The following is a 20,726-nucleotide window of genomic DNA, read 5'->3' as shown; positions in this document are numbered from 1 at the left end:
TAACTGCTTTTCAAACTTCAGCAGTCACATCATATACTGTCAGTTCTACCCCATCTATAACTTTACCTATTCCAATAACAACTTCAACAACCTTACTCAGTGCCAGCCCTCTTCCAACAGGTTCTACATTTTTAATACACAATTCACTGGGGGTAGTTCCACTTCCACTTGAAGCATCAACCGCCCAGACAGGAACTGTTCCCTCTACCTCAACAAATTTGATCTCCAAACCATCATCTGTCACTTCTGAGCTGCCAGCAGGGAATGTGAGGAGTAGGAGTCCTTCAGTAAGTCATTCTAAGGGAACAGGAGTATCTTCTGAAGTGTCTTTGCCTGCTTTGCTGGCTGGCAGAGCAACTTTCACAAGATCCATATTTCTTCTAGGTTCACGGCTGACATTAAGTACACCTACTTCTCCTGTATCCACTTTGTTAGAACTATGTCTGGTTTTGGCCAACCTGTAGTTCACTCAACACCCATTTCTGCATTGACTTCAGCAGCTTCTCAAATTCCTAAAACAACTAGATTTGAGAAAATTAATCACAGCTTCATCTTTGGAAGCAACCAAACCCTTGTCTAAAACTTCTCTGGTACCATTAAATACAAGTTCTTTAGCTAGGTTTTCTCCAAAGCCATTTTTATCTTCAGTGGAAATTTCAGTGTCTGTTTCTAAGCAGACATCTCCATTAATGAAAGGCAGTATTTCTACTGCTTTGCCCATAGTGAAATGCCCATAGAGATCTTTACCTCAAGTTGCTTCTCAAATTCCTATAAAAACTTCTTCAAGTCCTTCTATAACACACACAGTCTCAATACCAGTGCATTCTCTGACTACTTCCCTGAAGCCCAAAGCTATGAGAGATGTCACTGTTGTCACAAAAAGTATTTATAAAGAACCTTCCACTTCTCTAGTCTCTACTAGTCAATCCTACAATCTCTGATATGTTTTTAGCAAGCTTAGCCTCAACAGAAAATAAATACATAAGGCTCATTGATTCCTTTTCACTGTCGTTCATTTCTAAAAAGCCAAAGAAAATCTTTAGTTCTACAGTCTTCCCTATTAGGACATTGGTATTACCTCCAAATGCAACATTACCACTGAAAAAATTACAGAGTACCTAATAAGTCCTCGCACAGAGATGAAAGTCATGCCTGTTGCACAGAGTGCAAGCACTTTCTTTCCTAAAGATCTTTCTTTCACAATACCATCATCTCTACTTAAAATCTTATCAACATCACTACCATCCCCTGTGACATCTCATACTACAAGTTTTTCAGTGATTCCCATATTCAGCAGGACATCTTCATTAACACAAAATATAACTGCTACCCAAATACCAGTTTCATCTCTAGATGCACAAGGAGTCTCAAAAGGTCCAGTTACAGACTTTGCAACTTCTGCAGATTTTCCTACATTCGCTTTAAACGTTAGCTGTTGTACTTGCCTTTCAGCAGCACTAAACACATCCAGTATAATGCCCTCTTTACTAATGCCTAAAACTCCTAAGTTCACTTTAGAAAGCCAGTCTGGTAGGGTCTCCATGTCTTCACCTCCTCCTAAGACCACTCATATCTCTACTGTTTCTCTAGGAAAGCAGAGTTCTTCAGTAAGTTCTTCAGCAGAAGATGGAAGAATATCAGTTATGTCAGCTGGAATCATCACTCAATCCACTACACCAATGATAATGAACACAACAGTGAATGCTACATCCCTAAAAGCATCTTATACTTTTGTAAAAATACCACCTAGTTCTTCAGCCAGTTTATTAATTGCTTCTGACACTACTGTAGCCCCTAGGATTACTACAAAAACATCTGATTCTTTTGTTGCTGATTTGAAGTTTCATATGGCTTCATCTTCAGTTTCTACTACCATAGAAACACCTATGTATGTATCACACAAGTCTTTATTTACATCTCCAGCATCTCACGTTTCAGAGAGCAGTACAGAAACTCCAAAAATGACAATCATGAAAACAACTGGTACTACAAACCCATTGTCACAGACAAAGAGTTTGTCATTTACAGCTTCAGAATTTAAGTATGCAACCTTATTTGAAAGAACTTCAGATACTTTAGAAAGCAGCCAGACTTCACATTTGCAAAGAAACGTAACCAAGACAAAGTCAACCACAACAGAGAAATCTTCCCTGCCTTATTTGACAGTACCTGCAGGTCAGAGTTCACCCTTTTCAAGAGAAAGAAATATAACCTTAGCAAAAAATCTCTCTGAAGTTCCAGATGTAACAACATCAGATTGGTCTAAAATTCTAACACAGGAAACAGGTAAACCTTATTTCAATTTAACAAAGACCAGAGTTGGAGAACTGAACTATAATAGATTTATCCCATTCTATTGGTGAAATGGTGCTTTCTTCCCCTTCAGAGACTGTGGAAACACAAACTTCTCTGGCAAGCACAGAAACATTGACAGCTATAGCTGACAAGGCTTCTTCTGGCACAATGATGCATGCACTGTCGTATACATCTTCTGAATGCGTGGTATGATAAGTTTTACTTGCCTTGATGTGTTAATGTATGGATATCTATACTGATATTCAGCATGTTATACCAGAGATTTTAAGTATCTTTTTTTGTGTTTTTTTTTTTTTTTTTTTTCCTATTGTGTAAAAATGAATTATTCTTAGAGGATTGTTGTATCACTGCACTTTTACTGCCCTGGTATATTTTGCAACTTAGATATCACAGAATCAAAGAATCACAGAATTGTCTAGGTTGGAAGAGACCTCAAGATCATTGAATCCAACCTCTGACCTAACACTAACAGGCACATGGGAGAATAGACCAATCCCCCCTCTCCCCCCCCAATATGTTGCTCAGGAAAAAAAAAAAGTCTAAAGCTATATGCTGATTCTAGACAGCAAAATATATTTCTGAGGTGCAGAAAAAAGCCGTAGTCCATAGAAATGGGAGTTTTGTGCATAATCGGACCTTTCTGTTTTGCTTTTCTTTCTTTCTGATAGGGTATAAAATGATGGGAATGCATGATTCTGTATTTTTTTAAATGTGTTTGTATTATAATGGTTTATATAGAGTATTCCACTGTCACTAGATGGAACAGGAGGGGTGTAGGTGAATTGACATTCATCACTGTCATATGTGACAAATAAGCAATTTTTTCCAAAATAACTGATGCAAATAACAACTGCACAATAATTAAGTCTATACAGCAAAGTTAGACACTCAGTATTTAAATTGGAGGACATTTTTGCTTCACCCAAGCCTCCTTGGCTTGTCAGCCTGAAGAATTTAACTGTCCAAACTATATTCAGAATTCTGCTTATTTTAATGCAATTTATTTTAATGCCTTTTTTTTTTTTTTTTTTTTTTTTTTGTGTGTGTGTATGTATTTATTCTCTCCGAGGAAGTGCTACATTTTTGTTCCCAGTGTTCTGGTTACTTAGGGGTCTTTTATTTTCTAGTACTAGCAGCGCAGAATATTAATTTAATTATCTCTCTCTTTTTTTTTTTTTTTTAACCTGTGACCAGGTTGCCTGGGAGAGATCTAAAGCCTATGGTTAGCTTGCTGATATCCTATGCATCTCATGGTAGTCAAATGCAAGATCAGGTGTTTGTACTGTATCTAAAGTTGCATGACAAAAGAGTATTTTAGTCCAGCTTCCAGACCCAAAGTCAAATATATAGGAGGAGTCACATAGATATGTTAATTCTGTCTCAGAGTAGGGCAATAAACAAGCGATCACCTGGACTTCATAAGTACAATGAGTGTAAAGTTGACTCTGGTTGTTTTTTCCATATATGACAGCCAAGATATCTTGAACCTGTCGACAAATGTAGCCAGTATATATGTGTTAATATGGGTTGGATGTTATACAACCTTTCAAGGAACTGTCCTAAGGATGTGAAGAAGCCAGACTGTGGTTTTCGAGGAATGCCAGTTCAAGTTAACACTGATAGTTGTTGCCCAGAATGGGAATGTCCCTGTAAGTCACCATTTTACTATTATATACTTACAACACAGAGACTTAATATGGAAATTTCAAGTAATAAATTAAGGGATTAATACAGTGGGAAGATTAATTTGAACACTGAAATGAGTTTAAAGGAGATTGTTTTGGGCCTCATTGGCAAAACAATGAAATATATTAAATGCTTTGTTATCTTTAAATTAGCATTCAGGACAGTCAAAAAGATTGTTGAACTGAAAACATTGCAATTAGATCTGCAAATCAAATGTCAACATTTTCAACTGAAAATCTTCAGAATTTCTATCATTAGAAAACATTGAGATGTTTACACTTTTGGGAAGAAAAATTAAATTCTTGTTTTTCTGAAAGACCCTCCCCCCCCCCCCCCCCCCAAACTTCACTTAGCTCTAAAAGGAGTACTTAATTATATTTAGAAACTGTAGAAATAGGCAGCAGACTGTCTATCAAGGGAACCAGAAGGTTGAAGAGAAGTCATGTTAAAAGCCTTGCATCGTTTCTGAAACACAGATCACATTTTTATATATTTATTTCAAGATAGAATGGATGTGTATCTTGCTATCAGCATGCCAAATATTTGTATACATTAATGTATATATTTCATCTAACAATGTACAGATTCATTAATCTTACTTGTAAAACCTTCTTGTAAGTGAAAATTTTTACCATTTTAAAATTTCCTGGGCATATAGCACTTGGTTAAGCTATGTCCACTGAATAATACAAGGTTCTTGTGGCTCAATATGCTATCTACAGAAAAATGCCACCATTATATACATGAATGTACCTCATATGAAAGCAACTACTGCTCAAACTAATAATGTTTTTAGAAATTCCTAGTATTCTGTTTCATGATAACCTCAATAAATGACAGTTCTTTTTTAGGTCAATGTTCTGTACTGTCTGAACTGAGTGTTATTACATTTGATGGAAACAACATAGCCCTCTGTAATATGGCTTCCTATATTCTAGTCAAGCTACCAGGAGAAATTATTGTTGCTCATATAGAAAAATGTCCTTCTAATCAGGTAAGATACTTGCTTTTCCTCAATAATTTGTCTTGAATGTTGGTGTTATAGGTATGAAAAAGCGCAAAAATGCATCACTAAAAACTTTCATTTTTCATAAATTCATTTTTCACATTTTTTCATATGATTTTTTTCATATCAAATCATTTCAAATATCAAATTCATTTTTCATAAATTCAACTGAATATATACTTTACAGTATTGTCAAAATGAAGAAATATTTGGAATACTTGGAAAAATCTTTTGTCTTTATTTAAGAAAGGTAGAAGTTCAGGATTAGTATGATGAGATACTTTGCAATTGTCTACCTCTCTGCCTGCAGAGGGAGTCCAGACATTTCATTTTTGGACTGCCATTTTTCATCAGGTCGGTCTCATCCTTAGAGTCTGCACAGATGTTTCTTTTGCATTGTAATGTTTTAGATGTGTTCTTTTGAATTACTCTTTTCACTGTTTCTTGGATGAAGACTAAAGGTGTGGTTGTAGCTTACATAGGCAAATGAGAAGTCTGTAGTTGTATTTATTTAATAAATATTTTCTAAAAGGGTTTTATAACATATGCTGAGATTCATGAGGCTATTAATGAGTTGCTCTCAATGTTAAAGGTGATTCATTGGAAGCCAGCTGAACTATGGTATACATGAGTTGCAATCGTGTGTGGAAAGATGTTTTGGTAAAATTGTTTTATCAGAGTTAAGGCAGGGGATTATATTGGGATGACCATTATATCCCTAAGTATTCTTTTTTTAATCAACTTGTCTAGGTTGTTGGGTTGTCTTTTCTGTATTATTTGCCATATAAACCCCTTTTATTTAGCTTTTTAATAAGTAAAGAAAGTTTCTAAAATTAGTTAATTGAAAAGTGCAGTGTATTACTGGGAAATGTGTATTATTTTTTATTATTTATTATCATTATTTATTATTTATTATTTATTATTATTTATAAGGAATATATTGGATGATTTAAATTAGGAAGCTGATTGTAGAAGAACTTTTAAACAAAAAGAGAACATTCAACTTATTCTTGCCAAATAAGAATTCTGCTGATTATCATTGCACTTCTAATCTACTTTTTTATTTTTCAGAGTGCCAATTCAATAAGAAATCTAGTAAGTAGTTTTTTCCTTTGTTAATTATAAATTGTACGGGTAGTACATATATTGAAATAGTTGTTCTACTCCTTAAAACTTTTTTATCACTTTTTTTTTTTTTTTCTTTCAAGGTTTCCCCTGCAAGCACTTCAGGGCTCTGTTTTAAGAAGTTGAATGTAACAACACATAGATCTAAATTACTTATTAATCGTTTAGCAAGAAAAGTAAGTATATATCACCAACATATATGTGTACATTTAAGCGATAACTGGAGAGCTATTCTGTTATAGAATACAGTAGGTCAGGCTTATAGTGAATGTAGTACAAGACTAGGACTACTTCTGCAGTTCATGTTCCTGGTAATTTATGGTATGCTAGAAGAAAAAATTACATTTCTGATACTAAGCCTCACTTGCCTTTTATACAACACTTTAAAGTGATTTGAGATTTTAAAGAAGCTACAAAAGGCATTTATATTTGAGACAATATTTCCAGAAAACCTAGAACAGAATACTTTTGCAAGATTTGATAAGTATTTAGGCTGTCATTTCTGCTAGACAATAACAGATTAGAACAGATAACTTTGAATAATCAGAATAATCATTTTTTGTTGTTGTTGTTTTTTTGTTTTACCAGATGATATAGGATAAATAATATTTATTGCTTCCTTAATTAGAAAAGACTTCCACGTCATTATTTTTTCTCATGCCTACTTCATCTGCAGTTACAGAGTTGCTAACAGGAAGCACTGTGATATAAACACAGTGACTACTGCTATTGTATGTGGCAGACACTGTAAAATTATCTTTTGCTTTAAGATGCAAATAAATATAAAACACATCCTTGCAAACTGCTTTTGTCCCTAAAATGTATTTGGTTTATTGTAGGTAGTAGTGGATTCTGTAATTCCATCATTACCATTTTCAAAAGAAGGACTGAGTATTCAGGATACTGGTGCAATGTATGTCATTAATACCCCAGCTGGTATTAGCATCAAGTGGGCTCATGTTACAGGCATCATAGATATACAGTATGGATTACACTCTAACACATCAATGAAGACAGAAGGACTTTGTGGTGAGGCTATGGTCGCAATTAATTACTTTCATGTTTACAATTTACACCTTCCTTTTGTGTCTGTGATCTGTTATCCCTATAGCTTTCCTTGTGACTCACAGTAGTTACACTGACAATCATATCTGAGGTAGGCTTGTGAATTTGTATTAACAGGGATAAATCAATAATCCTGTTTGAAAGCAATGATTGATAACAGCAGTTTTCAGAACAAGTAGTGATCAATACACTGTATTTAACTATCTTTTTTTTTTTTTTTTTAAATGTACTCATCTCTTCCTGTGCTAAGAATATCATTGAAGCCAAGCAAAGAAAAGGGCAAAACTTTATATGGAAAAGTGACTGCTGAAGTTCAAATACAGAGAGTATGCTTCAATGATTATAGGAGAAAGGGATAACTATGGGATGCTGGCAGTGTCAGCTAGTGCTATGCAAACACTTATAAAAGGTGTAACTTGGGAAGGGTCTGAGTTCTCTAAGGATGGTGAATCCAAATCCAGACGTGTTACAGTTGGATCTAGAGTCAAAGGCTGTTTGAGGTATCTCAGACTTAAATTACAATGACAGTAAATTTTGCATGTTCCAAGCTTCCCTAATAATATCTTTATAACTCTGCCAGTATGAATTTTATGGAAAAACGTAAGCAGGTATTCTAGAGTAACATTAATTGCATCATAAATGTTCATTTTCTAGTGCATTTATTTTATTGAAATCTATCCCATATTGATCAGATTTTTTTTTTTTTTTTTAAATATTTCAATCTGCTTTTAGTTTTAAAAGCAAACAAAATAATTCAGGTATGGTTTACTTTTTCATTCTAAGCAGATTAAGTATTTAAAATCAATTTCCGTATTCTGCTTGAACAAAAGGAAAGTTCTCCTACATCTTATGAGGGAAGGGGAATGCTGGCTGTGGCAGATACTACACCTTTTCCCAGTATCATGCCCAGTATCTTCTCTATTCAAACCGGAAAGGTTGTGATGAGATGAGATTGCAGGTAGAAAGTATTATAGAATAGTTGCTCTTTGTGTCATGAAAAGACAGGAGGAAGATGAATATGCACAAAAATCCAATTTCAACTTAACAGTGCTGCTCTACCTGGTATTTTGCAAAAAAATATGAAGCCTCAGTTAGTTAGTTAGTTAGTTTGTTTGTTTCTTTTTTTTTTTCCTGTTATCTTATGTTTGTTTCCATCTGGAATTCTGTCCTCTCCCCTTCATACTGAATAAAATGTTGGACTATGTGGTAAATTGGTTTTATTTTTACATCTGTATTGCTGCTGATGATCTATAGGGTGATCTTACAGAATTCTAATGCCAGTACTGACTGTGGGGTGGCATTGGGACAAGAAGAAGCAGTGCTACCATCAAGTGCACATACCATCTCCTGTATTTCCCCATGCTGTCAGAGAGAATAGCAGGGCCTATCACACCAATCACACCAGCCTAGCCCACCAGGTTCCCTGGAAGCTATATATATATACAGGGCTGGAAGCATGAAGACTTGGGCTATGATTAGCCGTGTAGAAGCAAAGTGGAGAAAGGATACAGAAACTTTGGGTATTCTGTCTCTGAGATTTAAAACACTATTATGGAAATTAAAAAGGTGTTAGAAAGAAGTTATTGACTTCTTGTATGTTCATAGCAGATACGTATTTCCATTGATAAATTAACTAAATACACTATTTCCAAACTAACTAACCAAATACACTCTATTTGCACTCTAATTCAGGTAGCCAATGGATATTTGGGGCTTGGGGAGTGCTTTTTTGAATGCTTTTGTATTAATAAATTGGTTAGGAAAAATATTTTCAATTAAGAATGCAATTTGTTCATCAAAAGGCTTCTTTCACAACTTCTTGCATTTAGAAAGTCCAATTAAATTTCAATAAAGCGTCATATTGTCAGCGATGTGCAATTAATTTGAAAATCTTTTACACTTACCCCCATGCAGATGATTGCTATTCAGTGGAACAGAAAAGAATTTGGTGCCATGTCAATGAATTTTCCCCCCCTCAACAGCATATTTCAATGACAGTTTTTCTTAAAAGTTCATTCTTTGTTGGGAAAAGCATTATTACTTGTATTATATGATCTGCTTGCCTTGCTAAGCTAATGATAAAATATCTAGACAGTTGGATCTACAGTTAACATGTAGCTGCTCTGATTTATTAATTCAAATGTCTGTCTCACACATGAACTTGATGCAATGTTAATCTTACCAAGTGCACTTTTCTTTCTCAAAGGAAGTAACACACCTTTTTGTTTGTTTGTTTGTTTTTACTTTGAATGTGATGCTCTGACTCCAGGGGTGTGTAATGGAGACCCTTCTGATGACCTGAAAATGCAAAACAGGACCATAATTACAAATATGGAAGAAATTGAAATGTTCATTAAGAGTTGGGCAATTGAGAAATCACATGATGTAACAACTAGGAGGCCAGTAAGAAACTGTACTGAAGATAACTGCACATACTGCATAGAACTGTTAAACAGAAGTGTTTTCATTCCTTGTCACAAGAAAGTGAGTACAATTTTCAAAGAAATTCCAGGTGCAAATTAAATGAAAGTTGCATTGTTAAGAAAAGAGTAAGAGAGATGCAGATTTTTTATGTTTTGCTTATTTTCATGAGTTTGTAACAGGGTGGCTCTAATGCTTTTGTCATCTTGTCTATTGTAAATAATTCCTCAGGTGATGTAACATAAAAAGAAAAGTGCATCTGTATGGATCTTTGTGCTTTAACTCTGTGTCTTAAATTACTGATTAGTCAACACAGGTATATTACTGAAGAGCGATAGCTTTTTAATAAAAGCTTGACAACAGTCACTACAAATGAAAGCCTCATGCTTCTTCTGTATACAACAGCAACTCATGTAGTCTAAGACTGATTGGACTAATGAAATTTCCTGTTAAATGGCTTTTAATATTGCTACTATTGTGTTGACAGTTTGGTAGCTTTTCTTACAGAAATCACAATAATTTATTTCTGGAAACTGTGCTTTCAAACAGAGATGTATCTCTAGCATGCAGACTACCACTAGAGCAGCAGAGCTGCTTCCCACAATGGGAAATGAAAAAGCCCATCTCTCTCAGCACTGACTTTCTCCACATAATTCGATATAAAAAGGACTAATTATTCAAGTGCCCCTATATTTCTCAGAGATGGACATGTCTAGATTCCTGATTCAATTCTAGCTCTTCTGCCTCTCCAACCTGGATTTGCTTTGTATGACTCTGTGTGGTCTTCATCATAGACAAATGCTGTTACAGGGATTGTAGGCAATTCCAAGTCCTCTCCTCATTTTTCCCAGGTAGAAAAAATGGAGGGAAGTCTTCCTAAAAACATGGCTTAAAGAGATTTTATAGCTATCTGCCACAGACGCTGAATGGCAAGGAATGAACTGCGGAATCAAGAAGGGAGAATAGCATCAGTGGGCAGCAATAGGTTTTTCATAATTGTTTTACCATATCTGATTTTGAAATAATTTAATCTGAATAGTCAGAACTTACTCCATATATGTTTCCAGGAGAACTGTCATATCCTCAGGTGCGATGCAATTGCATATCTTCCTGGCTTATATCAAAATCTGACATAGCATGTTCATCCATTACAAAGTTTGTTTTCTTTCATGTACATTATGGTAGCAGAGTGAGACTGGATGGTGCATATTGTGTGCTTCACAGACATGAAGCAACTGGAGAAGGATAGGTAACAGAATCGTCTGTGTAACAAACTATAAGGCAGGAGTGAACAACAGCTTGAAGATTGGCTGAAACCACCAGGAGAGCTGGGTTGTTGCACAGTAGTGGATAGGCAGAATAAAACAAATTCTGACTTCTCCCACCTTTTTTGTAAACTTAGGCAAAGAAAAACAATGCAAATAAGATAGTTAGGAACCTGCATTTAGACAATCATAGGCAATCAGGCCCTATACACACACAAAAGGAGTACTCAGCAGGAATTTATGGAAGATATAGCAGCAATGTTTAATTGAGATTGTTGATTTTTAGCTGATCAGACAGTACTGCAAAAGTTCTTGTAAGTAGCATTACAGTCTCATGCCTACTAATGAGAATAAGTTTCTGGCAATTCGAGTTTTGCAAAATGATTGTTCTGGAAAAAAAAAAAAAAAAAGGTATTTTCTACTTTGGAGAATGCTTGTGATTTTATTTCCCCTGCAGCTCTGTTATTTCTTGTAATTAATGATTAATTTTAACTACAGAAAACTCTTCTACTTGTTAATTCTCAATCACAATGTGTTCCTAGGTTTCACCACAGGAGTTTTGTGAAAAGATGTGGATCAACAGCACTCATTTTTGGAATTATGAGTGTGATGCACTTTCTGCATATGTGGCATTATGCAACAAGCACAATATCTGCATTAAATGGAGGACATCTGATTATTGCTGTAAGCAAATAACAATGTTCTATATTCTGATGTGACTTTATCTTGCTGCAGTGTTTAGATGAGTTAAAAAATACATTTCTTCCTATTGCTATTGGATGTGCTGTCTCATTTTATCACAGTATTAGTAAGCCACAGTCCAAGTTCTTGAAATGTACCACCAGTTAGTGTCATGAAAGAATTTTAATCTTGATTGAACAAGAAGCTTATTTAAAGAACCACTAACAATATAAATATACGCTTTCTGTGATATACTTTATTGTTCCTACTACCTGTATACCTAATGAAATTCTGAAAGAATGATACCAGCACTCAGTTTCCTCTTTTTATGACTTGCAGCATTGAGTTGTCCAGAGGGCAAGGAATACCAGCCTTGTGTGCAACCCTGTGAAGCAAAGACATGCTTGAATAAGTGGTTGTATGAAGATTCTCCCTGCTCCTATTTAAGGGAAGACTGTGTGTGTAAAAATGGAACTATTCTACATAGAACAGACTCTGACCTCTGTATTCCAGAAGAAAAATGTAGTAAGTACAGCAAGACAGAAGAGCTAGGCAAATACTTGCTAATATTGACCACTGACCAGTGTAAGAGATGTTTAAGTTCTATTTCAGTCCTCAGTAGGTGTGAATCTGGTATAGTTCCCTTCTGCAGAACCTATCTTTAATCTCAAGCTATAGCAGTCTATACTTTAACTCCACTTGCTGATGTCACCCTGCACAGGAAAAATGATGATCATTCTTCCTTCCATAGTTCCCAGGCTTTCTTTCCTAGAGTACTCAGGAATGAGTAGAATGGACAGCTTCTTTCTCCTGCATCAACTGATTATTCCCAGCCCTAGCAGATCATTTGTTCATTTGGGGTTTTTAATGTCATCATTTTGGGGGGGGGGCTCCTTCATTGTAATGTTCTGCAGCACTCTTATTTTGTGCAGTATGGCCACCTAGATGACAAACTAATAGTTGCTTGCAGGAAATCTGCACTCTCCTCTTGTCAACGGGATATGATATTTTTCTCTCAGCATGTACAGATAACAGAGGCCAACCCCACTCTGCTGGGGAGATCTGGAATGAGTCCATGAGAGGTTGTTGCATATACAACTGCTTAGAAAATGGAAGTGTTGTTGCTGTAGAACCTGAATGTAATGATGATCCACCACCAGCTTGTGAAAGAGAAGGAGAAGTTATCATCCATGTCATTGAAGAAAGGGCTTGCTGTCCCAAGAAAGTTTGTGGTATGTACCCAGCTGCACACGTATTCAGTAACATAAGTGTAAGTTAAATGCTTGGTATTTGTTGGCAGAGGTTTATTTTTACGCAGGGTTCAAGGTGACATTTTTGAGAAGTGATTTTTAGGTAATTGTGGCTGGTTGGGTCAGCAAAGCAAAGTTCTCTTCTATGTAAGAAGTGATTCACTGAAATATGTATTTGTTTATTTTGTATTCCACACCCATTAGTGAAACAAACCTTCTGTTAAAAAATGATTTTTTAAGCTCCTCAGTAGAATTTCAAAAGAAATTAACAAATACTCAATGAAAGAAGTAGCTTGGTAGTTGGGGCAGTTACCCAAGCCTATCTGCATTTCTTATGAGTGTCTTGGTGCTAAATCCTCTGACCTCATGCCATTTCAAAGAAAACATTACTCCATGATATGATCATTGATTTTATTCTACCCAGCCCTGGTTTGTAGCAAAATGAATATAGTTATTGCTGCTAAAAATGTTAAGCAGAAGATACTTCCTTCTTCATAACGTCTTCAGGGAAAAAGAGAACAAATGGTCTAGCAGATCTGCTGATTTTGTTCCTTAGCTACCTGTAACTAACACTGTGTTGTTGATTTGTTTAAGGAACATTTTCACTGGGACACTTTAGCTGGCTCCATTTGTAGGAAGCAGGGCAAAGTAAGTACCTGCTTTAGGTACACTGTGCTTGCACAGTGCTACATGAACAGAGCTATACCAGCCCTGGGTTGAGCCGGGAGGCTTACGTGCCGATGTGCAGTGCACTGCAAGCTGCCTTGGACTGCTGTTAGTATGTGGATCTCCTAGTAAATCGTATAAATAGCTTGAACTGTAGGATTTACACTTGTATTTGTTTGTAAATGTTAAAGCAGTTTTTTTTTTTTTTTATCCCACAGAATGTAACATGTCATTATGTGATGCCATTATTCCAACATGCAAAACCAATGAAAAATTGGTTGTAGGCTACAACCCTCTGTCCTGCTGTCCACAATACCGATGTGGTAAGGGAAATACAAAAACACAATTACTGGGACACTTTCCAGGCTTCTACTGTCTGTAGTAAGAAAGTTTGCCTTACAGGCTGTTTTGATTTTTAGTAGAATGGGACACTGTAAATAGCTCCAGGCAATGGTATATCTATTTCAAATTCTCAATATTATTTTGTATTTGTGTTTTGTGCCAGTTTTGATTTACTGTCCTTTTTTTTTTTTTTTAATAAGCAAAAGAAGATTTCTTTTTATTTATCTTTTTAGCATTGTTTCTTTGACTCTTTTTAAAATACTGGTTATTTCATATCCTACAGAATGTGATCCTTCAGTTTGTTTCAATGCTTCTCAGCTGGACTGCAGAGAAGACCAGTTCATTGTTGAAGCAAAACAGGAAGATCCCTGTTGTTTCTCTTATGTCTGTGGTAAAAAAAAAAAAAATCTATTATTTTTGTGGGTAACTGAGGAATAGTTAAGTATTTACAAAAGTAGTATATATTTTTAAACCTTATAACTTAACCAGGAATTCCTGAAGACATCAGTGGGATTTCACACAGGCCAGGCTGACTGGAGCATGAATTACACTAGGGTTTGGGGATCTTTCATTTCAAACATAATTTTATCATACAGTGATCTTCACCATTGAATTATATGATCTGTGTTGTCAGTGTGCCATATCACAGTTGAGCCTCAGTAGTTCCTTACCACCAAGCTGTCTATGACTTAGTGTAAGTCCTGACACTTAAGTGTATGCACTACTACATGCACTGCATCTTTCTGGATTTGAATACCAGTCCATAAAAGTTATGTTATCCAAGTAAGAGGCATAAGACTTGTAGTAATAAATAAAATGTGCACGTTAACTTTCTATTATCTAAAATTTGTAAATATTTGTTTTGTTTTTCATTTAGTTTGTGAATCCTGTATTGAGCCTGTTCCCTTGTGTAATGAAGGGGAAATTCTCACTGTAGACCTTAATACCATACATTACTGTTGTCCTCATTACTACTGTGGTGAGTATAACTGTTAGTTCAATATGTTACCAAATTTAATAAAAATGACAGGAAGTGTGTGTGGAGGTTTCTTTGATGCAGCATTTAGGATGTGCTTCAGCTAGAGATTAAGGGCTCTAAGTGAGGGTGTCTACATTTGAGATAGGCTCAAAGTTCTTGGTATACTTAATGGTGGTCTAACCAGAACAGCCAGTGGAATCTGAAGAGTTTATTTAGTTCACCAAACACTAAAAAGCTACTTTCAGGGCTATCTAGATACCAATACATTAATCTGGATTCTGATCTGATCCTTAGTGTTTAAATATACAATTGTTCATATACATCCATACATTTAAAACATCTATAATAAAATAGACAGCGTTTATGTCATTGTACCTCTGTTGTACTCTTCATTAGTACTCTGATACCTGTCTCTTTTTCCCATTTAGTTTGTGATGAAAACCTTTGTTCTGATCCTCCTATTAATTGTACAGATGACATGAAACTTGTGAAGGAAAAAATACCTGGGCAGTGTTGTCCAGAGTGGCACTGTGGTAATTATTACTTTATTCCTTGGTCACTGTAGTTAATAAAAGTAATTAGGTAACTGACTGATATGCTTTTCTTGTTCTCTTTTCAGAATGTAGCTGTGAAAATGCTACTATGGCGACTTGCAAATTGGTAAGAGCTGCCCTTTAAATATTTTTATTAATCATGGACTGCACTCTTACTCCTCCCTTTCCATTCTTTGTTTAATTTGTTATAAAGGGTGATAAGTCTGAACTTGGACAGGCCAGGACTCTGTCTTTCAGCTCCCAGCTCAAGCGTGTAACTCGATCAAATTTCTATATGGTGTTGTCAGCTGTTCCCTGGGGAAATTTCATTCTGTGTGTTTTAGGATGACAAAAGAAGAAAAGCAACTGTAATATTATTCTGTTCAATGTTGACTCAAAACAAAATGCTAGAAGTTTCCCCACTTAAATAATTCCTAATTGTTGTTAATAATTAATGAGTGATGACCCTTACAATCATATGTATCATCCGGAGAAATGTGTTATTTTGTTAAGCATTTATGCTTTAAATTAGGATGATTTAACATTATTGAACTTAGCTATATCTTAGCTTAGATATGAAAAGTCATAAATACTTTGCTCCTTGTATGCTCCCACAGCAAGGACAGTGAGCTGGAAAATAATGATAAGCGAATCTTCAAACTTCTAATATCAGGGACATTTTCCCTATTAAATGCTTGTAGTTTGTCCCCCTTTTCCTCTTATGTGAAGAAAGATAATGTAATATGTAAACAGGAGTTGCAAATTTTAATAGCTTTTACCTATCTTTGGGAAGAAAATTCATAGCAGGCATTCTTTTGCTGATATGTTCATTATTGAAATAACTTTTTATCTCAGGAAAAACTGCTGTTAGAACCACTCTGTTGTTTATATTCATTCCTAGAGAAAATGAAGTATTTTGCGCTTATTGAAAGAGATAAATACATTGAATATTTTTGAATATGCTATTGTTTCTTGAGGACACTGCAATTTTACTCTTTTATGGAACATGGGTGAAAGTGATGAAAGCAATAATTTATATTTTTAGAGAAATTTAGAGATATACATTTGTGTATGACTGCAAATTCTTTTATCTTTTTTACACTCAGGGAGAAGTTAAAAAAATAGACAGTAACATTTACAGTGCTTGTGGATGCACTCACTACATTTGTGGTAACTTTTTATTTATGTCTGCTTGATTTTAAATTTTACTAAAAAGGGCATACAAAGAAAGAAGAAATAGGGTGATAATCACTTTCTCAATTTTAACAATCTTCTGTTATGGATGTCTACCAAGATATAGAATTATGCTGTCATTACTTAATATTGTATTTCATCTGCAAACTCATCAATTTTGTGTTTGGTCTTGAGAGGCATAGGGAGTGTATTAAAACTGTCCATACTCCCTCCCTCCCTCCCTCTCTCTCTCTCTCTCTCTCTCTCTTTCTTTCTTTCTTTCTTTCTTTTCTTCTGCACACTATTAATCTCAAATGAGCCAGCATGAAGGTAGGAGCCCAATTTTAAGATTAGACTTCTGCTCCCTTCTGTAACTCATTTACCTTATGCAAACTAGATTACAGCCCACTGTCTATGGGAGTTCATGAGGCATCCCATAATCCTGACAGGAGCCCAGGCTAAACTGCCTCTGGTAGCAAAGCACAAATTTACAGTACAGATTGAACATATTAATGTTCCACATTTAATTGTAGGAATGCTTTATTAATTGACAAAAAAGTGCTACATTTTATGATGTGCAGAATAATTCATGTAATTTAATTGTCCCAATGTTAAAAAACAGAATTCTTTAAAAAAGAACAATAGATTGTTATTATTTAAAAAAAAATCCACAGTAGCAATATTGTCAATTTTAGTCAGTTATGCACTTTGTAGCATTTTTTTTTTTTTTTTTGAGCTGAATTATACCCCCTCCCTCCTTTGTTTTGGTAACTAAATGCATAAACTGATCAAATCTAAAACTTGGAAGCCTTTTGCAGTGAATAGGACTTTGCCCTACTTTTGTCCTCACAGAGATCCTCTTAACTTGCTTGATGATTTTTTTTTTTTTTTTTTTTCTCACTTGTAACATGTTTTTCTTTTGGTGTCAGAAAAGGATGATGTGTGCATCTTCCAAGAAGTAACAGTACTGAATCCTGGACAATCAGTGATTCAGTACTTGGATGGAGACCTTTGTTATACTGTACAGTGTTTACAAGAAAAAGATCACAACACAGGATACAATGCCATGCGTTTTACAACAGTGAACTGTTCCCAGCAATGTGAAGCTGTAAGTATACTTTAAACAATGGAATGATGCAATTTTAAGCACAACTTCACAATTAGGACAAAAATCAAAGGGCAGATTTTTGTTAGTCTAGTTTACTCAGAAAGAATTTGAAAACTTAACAGTGATGATGTATATCTTCTGTGACTCCAGGCTTCTTTTAAGAGGTGATATTTAGTAGTGTTTGTGAATATATTCATCCATACATACATATTGTTTGTCTTGGTATTTTTATTTTCAGAATTCAATGAATTTTTATAAGTTGTATATTTAAAAAAAAAAAGTCTTTTTCTTTCTTTTTTCCATTTTCCTCTAGCATCAAATATATATTCCTTCCCCCAGTCACCATAGTTGCTGTGGTACCTGTCTAAATGTGTCCTGTTTTTTTCACACTGAGAATGGCACACAAATTGTATATGAGGTAAGTGCCTCTGGAGAGGGACAGAAGTATAATGACATGATAAGCACAGATGTCTGATGGTCACTTAGTAAACTCATGCAGTGAGTCTTGCTTCATACTTCCTTATTGTTGCTAATGCACTTGGGGGCTCTTTATGGTAAATGATATAACAGGGAAAAATTATGTTTATTTATACACTTGCCATTTCACAGCAGATAAATACTGTGTTTCATTTTATTGATTGTAATATCCCCCACAAAGACAGGTAAATGTAGTCATTTACTTAAGGCTGGATATGTTCTAAGTGCAAGTTAGAGGTTGAATTGTAACTCTAAGTAATATGCTGTGACTGAGAAGAGTTGGCAGTACTTTTGTGCTTCTGGGTCCACATCAGGACTCCTGTGTCACCCTCTTCTCAGGGTCACTCTTTTCTCCATTCTGGTTCCTACAGCATGCAAGTGTGCAAACAGAATGACTGGGTTTCAGAATCTGACTGTTGCATTCCAGCAGCCACATACAAGAAAATTTAGACATGGCCATGGCTTGGTTCATGCTTTCCATTGCTTTTAGAGCAAAAGAATTACTCTCTTTTTCTGGCACAGACCCCCTTCATTTTGCCCTAGTACACCCAGTACCTCCAGGGAGGAGCCGCCACTGCAGTTAGAGGACGGTCTTTGCTGGTGTGGGTAAGCGTGCAACAAACTTTCCACTCCAGTAGATACTGCAGCATGAAGGCAAGATTTGTACAGACATCTGGGAGTTGAGATGTAGCTGAAATGTGTTTCTTTGCTGACAACAGTTTTGTATTACATGTTCAGGAAGGAAGCACTTGGAGCTCCAACTGCACAAACTACAAGTGTACAAAGACTGCTGCGGGTGCTATGATACTGGGCTCTGGTGTAGTTTGCCCCCCTTTCAATGACACTGAGTGTACAAAGGTTTGTACTTTGGGTGAGGTAAGTAACAATAACTCATCTGTCAGTATGGAGTTTCGCCTACACTTGAAAATGCACACACACTTTGTGTGCTTTCTTTAAACTTAAAAAAAGTGGTAAGTTACAAGATGTAAGTGATCAATGTACAGTCTTGTTTTCTATTGTTCTGTTTGCATTTTGACTAACAATATCTGTGAGGAGTACAGAAACTCCTTGTGGGCTTTAATAATGACTGCTTTTGAAATATTCTTGAATTTGTGTTGCACTTGAGATACCGCTATATGAAGTGTTAATCACTAGTTCTTACTTAGTTCAGAATAATACTTTGAAGTTTATAGTGCATATATATTGAATAAATTGGATGAAGCAGTTCAGAAATCTTGCATATAAATGCAAACTGTGTTAAAAATTACTTAAGCAATGCAAGGATTAGAAGGATGACCATGTGTATACAAACTTAATTATCTCAAACTAAACTTTGTATGACATAACAAAAAGTATTTATCATACTTGAAAGGTTATCTACCTACACCATATATCTAAAAAGGTAATTTTGGCATGCCCAATAAGCTGTTTTAAAGAATGTAGATGCTTCATGTACATTACAAATTTGTTTGAAAATTTTATTCTTGCAATTTGGTACTTCCCTAATTTTATAATACTTCTCATATTTCTAGTTCTTGCACTTGTGGTATACCAAACCATATATAAGCTATCAAACAAACAAACAAAAACACACGTAGAGAGGGTAAGTACCATCACTGTCTTGACTACACATTACAAATTTAGCCCAACTCTTATATGTCCATTGCATTTGTTTAAAATTCCTTATTTCTTCCAGTCATGAAGAAGGCATTCAATCTAAAATTAATGCCTGTTCCACTTTAACTTTATCCTTGAGTTTCTTCCTTGGAATCCTTTTGTCACTACCTATTAGGATCTTTCCTTAATAATTCTAGTTGAGATTGTAATGAACAGAGCACTAAAATTAACTTCCTGACTGACCTATTTTTTCAGAGATGCTAAACGTAGACTTGAGCCAGGAGAAAGCTCTTCTCACAGTCTGCTCAGGATAACTTTGAAACAAATACAGATTTAAGAGGCTGAGTTTAAGTGCTCATCTAAGAAGTTCTTGAACAACTTAGTAATTTTTCTGTAATGAGATAAAAAATGCATGTATACATGCAAAAAATGGAACCTTACAAATGGAAGCTTTTGTCTTTTGTTATAAAAGTGTTGTTGATGTTCAGTTGTCTGCTTTACACACAGTTCTGGGCTGTGCAATAAAACTGTGGGCACATGTTTCTTCCTTGCACACATTCTGAGAGACGGCAGGCTCTCTTTCTGTCTTTCTTTCCTTCTCACTCTCTTTTAATTTCACAAGGAAATTTTCTCCACTTTGATACACTTTTACTTTCTGGCTGACAAGTGACTTTAGAAAATAAAATAGCAAAGACTATTATTGTTTGAGAAAAAATAATTGAGCACATCAACATATATGAAATTCTGCAATTCATGTTCTCTTTCAAAAGTGTGTGTATATGTATATATACGTACTTGCACATACACGTATATCTCTAATGTTGTAAATAGCTCCTTATTAGGTACTAATTTTCTGCTAGGTATATAAGCAGTGTAAACCTTTTTACATCATCCACAAAGTTACATAAATGAATTTTTTAAACTTTCCTGCTAAATCTCACTGGTGGTGAAATAGATGATAATGGGCAATATAAAAAACAGCTTATAGAAATCAAGTGGCTTATTCAAAGGATACT

General features: G+C 35.2%; 1 protein-coding gene across 1 annotated transcript in view; it reads left to right on the top strand.

Annotated features, from left to right (window-relative positions):
• Positions 1 to 20,726, top strand: part of OTOGL (otogelin like) — a 97,739-nt gene that overhangs the window by 68,889 nt on the left and 8,124 nt on the right. Inside the window, 20 exon segments of the mRNA XM_082752582.1 lie at positions 1,591 to 2,329; positions 2,331 to 2,502; positions 3,788 to 3,965; positions 4,854 to 4,996; positions 6,080 to 6,103; positions 6,217 to 6,309; positions 6,973 to 7,162; positions 9,468 to 9,682; positions 11,427 to 11,568; positions 11,905 to 12,090; positions 12,585 to 12,797; positions 13,700 to 13,804; positions 14,107 to 14,214; positions 14,701 to 14,802; positions 15,231 to 15,335; positions 15,422 to 15,462; positions 16,442 to 16,505; positions 17,438 to 17,616; positions 17,930 to 18,034; positions 18,832 to 18,951. Of these exon segments, the coding sequence (XP_082608708.1) occupies positions 1,591 to 2,329; positions 2,331 to 2,502; positions 3,788 to 3,965; positions 4,854 to 4,996; positions 6,080 to 6,103; positions 6,217 to 6,309; positions 6,973 to 7,162; positions 9,468 to 9,682; positions 11,427 to 11,568; positions 11,905 to 12,090; positions 12,585 to 12,797; positions 13,700 to 13,804; positions 14,107 to 14,214; positions 14,701 to 14,802; positions 15,231 to 15,335; positions 15,422 to 15,462; positions 16,442 to 16,505; positions 17,438 to 17,616; positions 17,930 to 18,034; positions 18,832 to 18,951 (3,224 nt within the window).

The sequence above is a fragment of the Aythya marila genome, assembly GCF_965140915.1.
Source record: "Aythya marila genome assembly, chromosome: 1".
Taxonomy (NCBI): domain Eukaryota; kingdom Metazoa; phylum Chordata; class Aves; order Anseriformes; family Anatidae; genus Aythya; species Aythya marila.
Note: the sequence above shows the minus strand (reverse complement) of the source record. Positions and strands in the feature narration are given on the sequence as shown.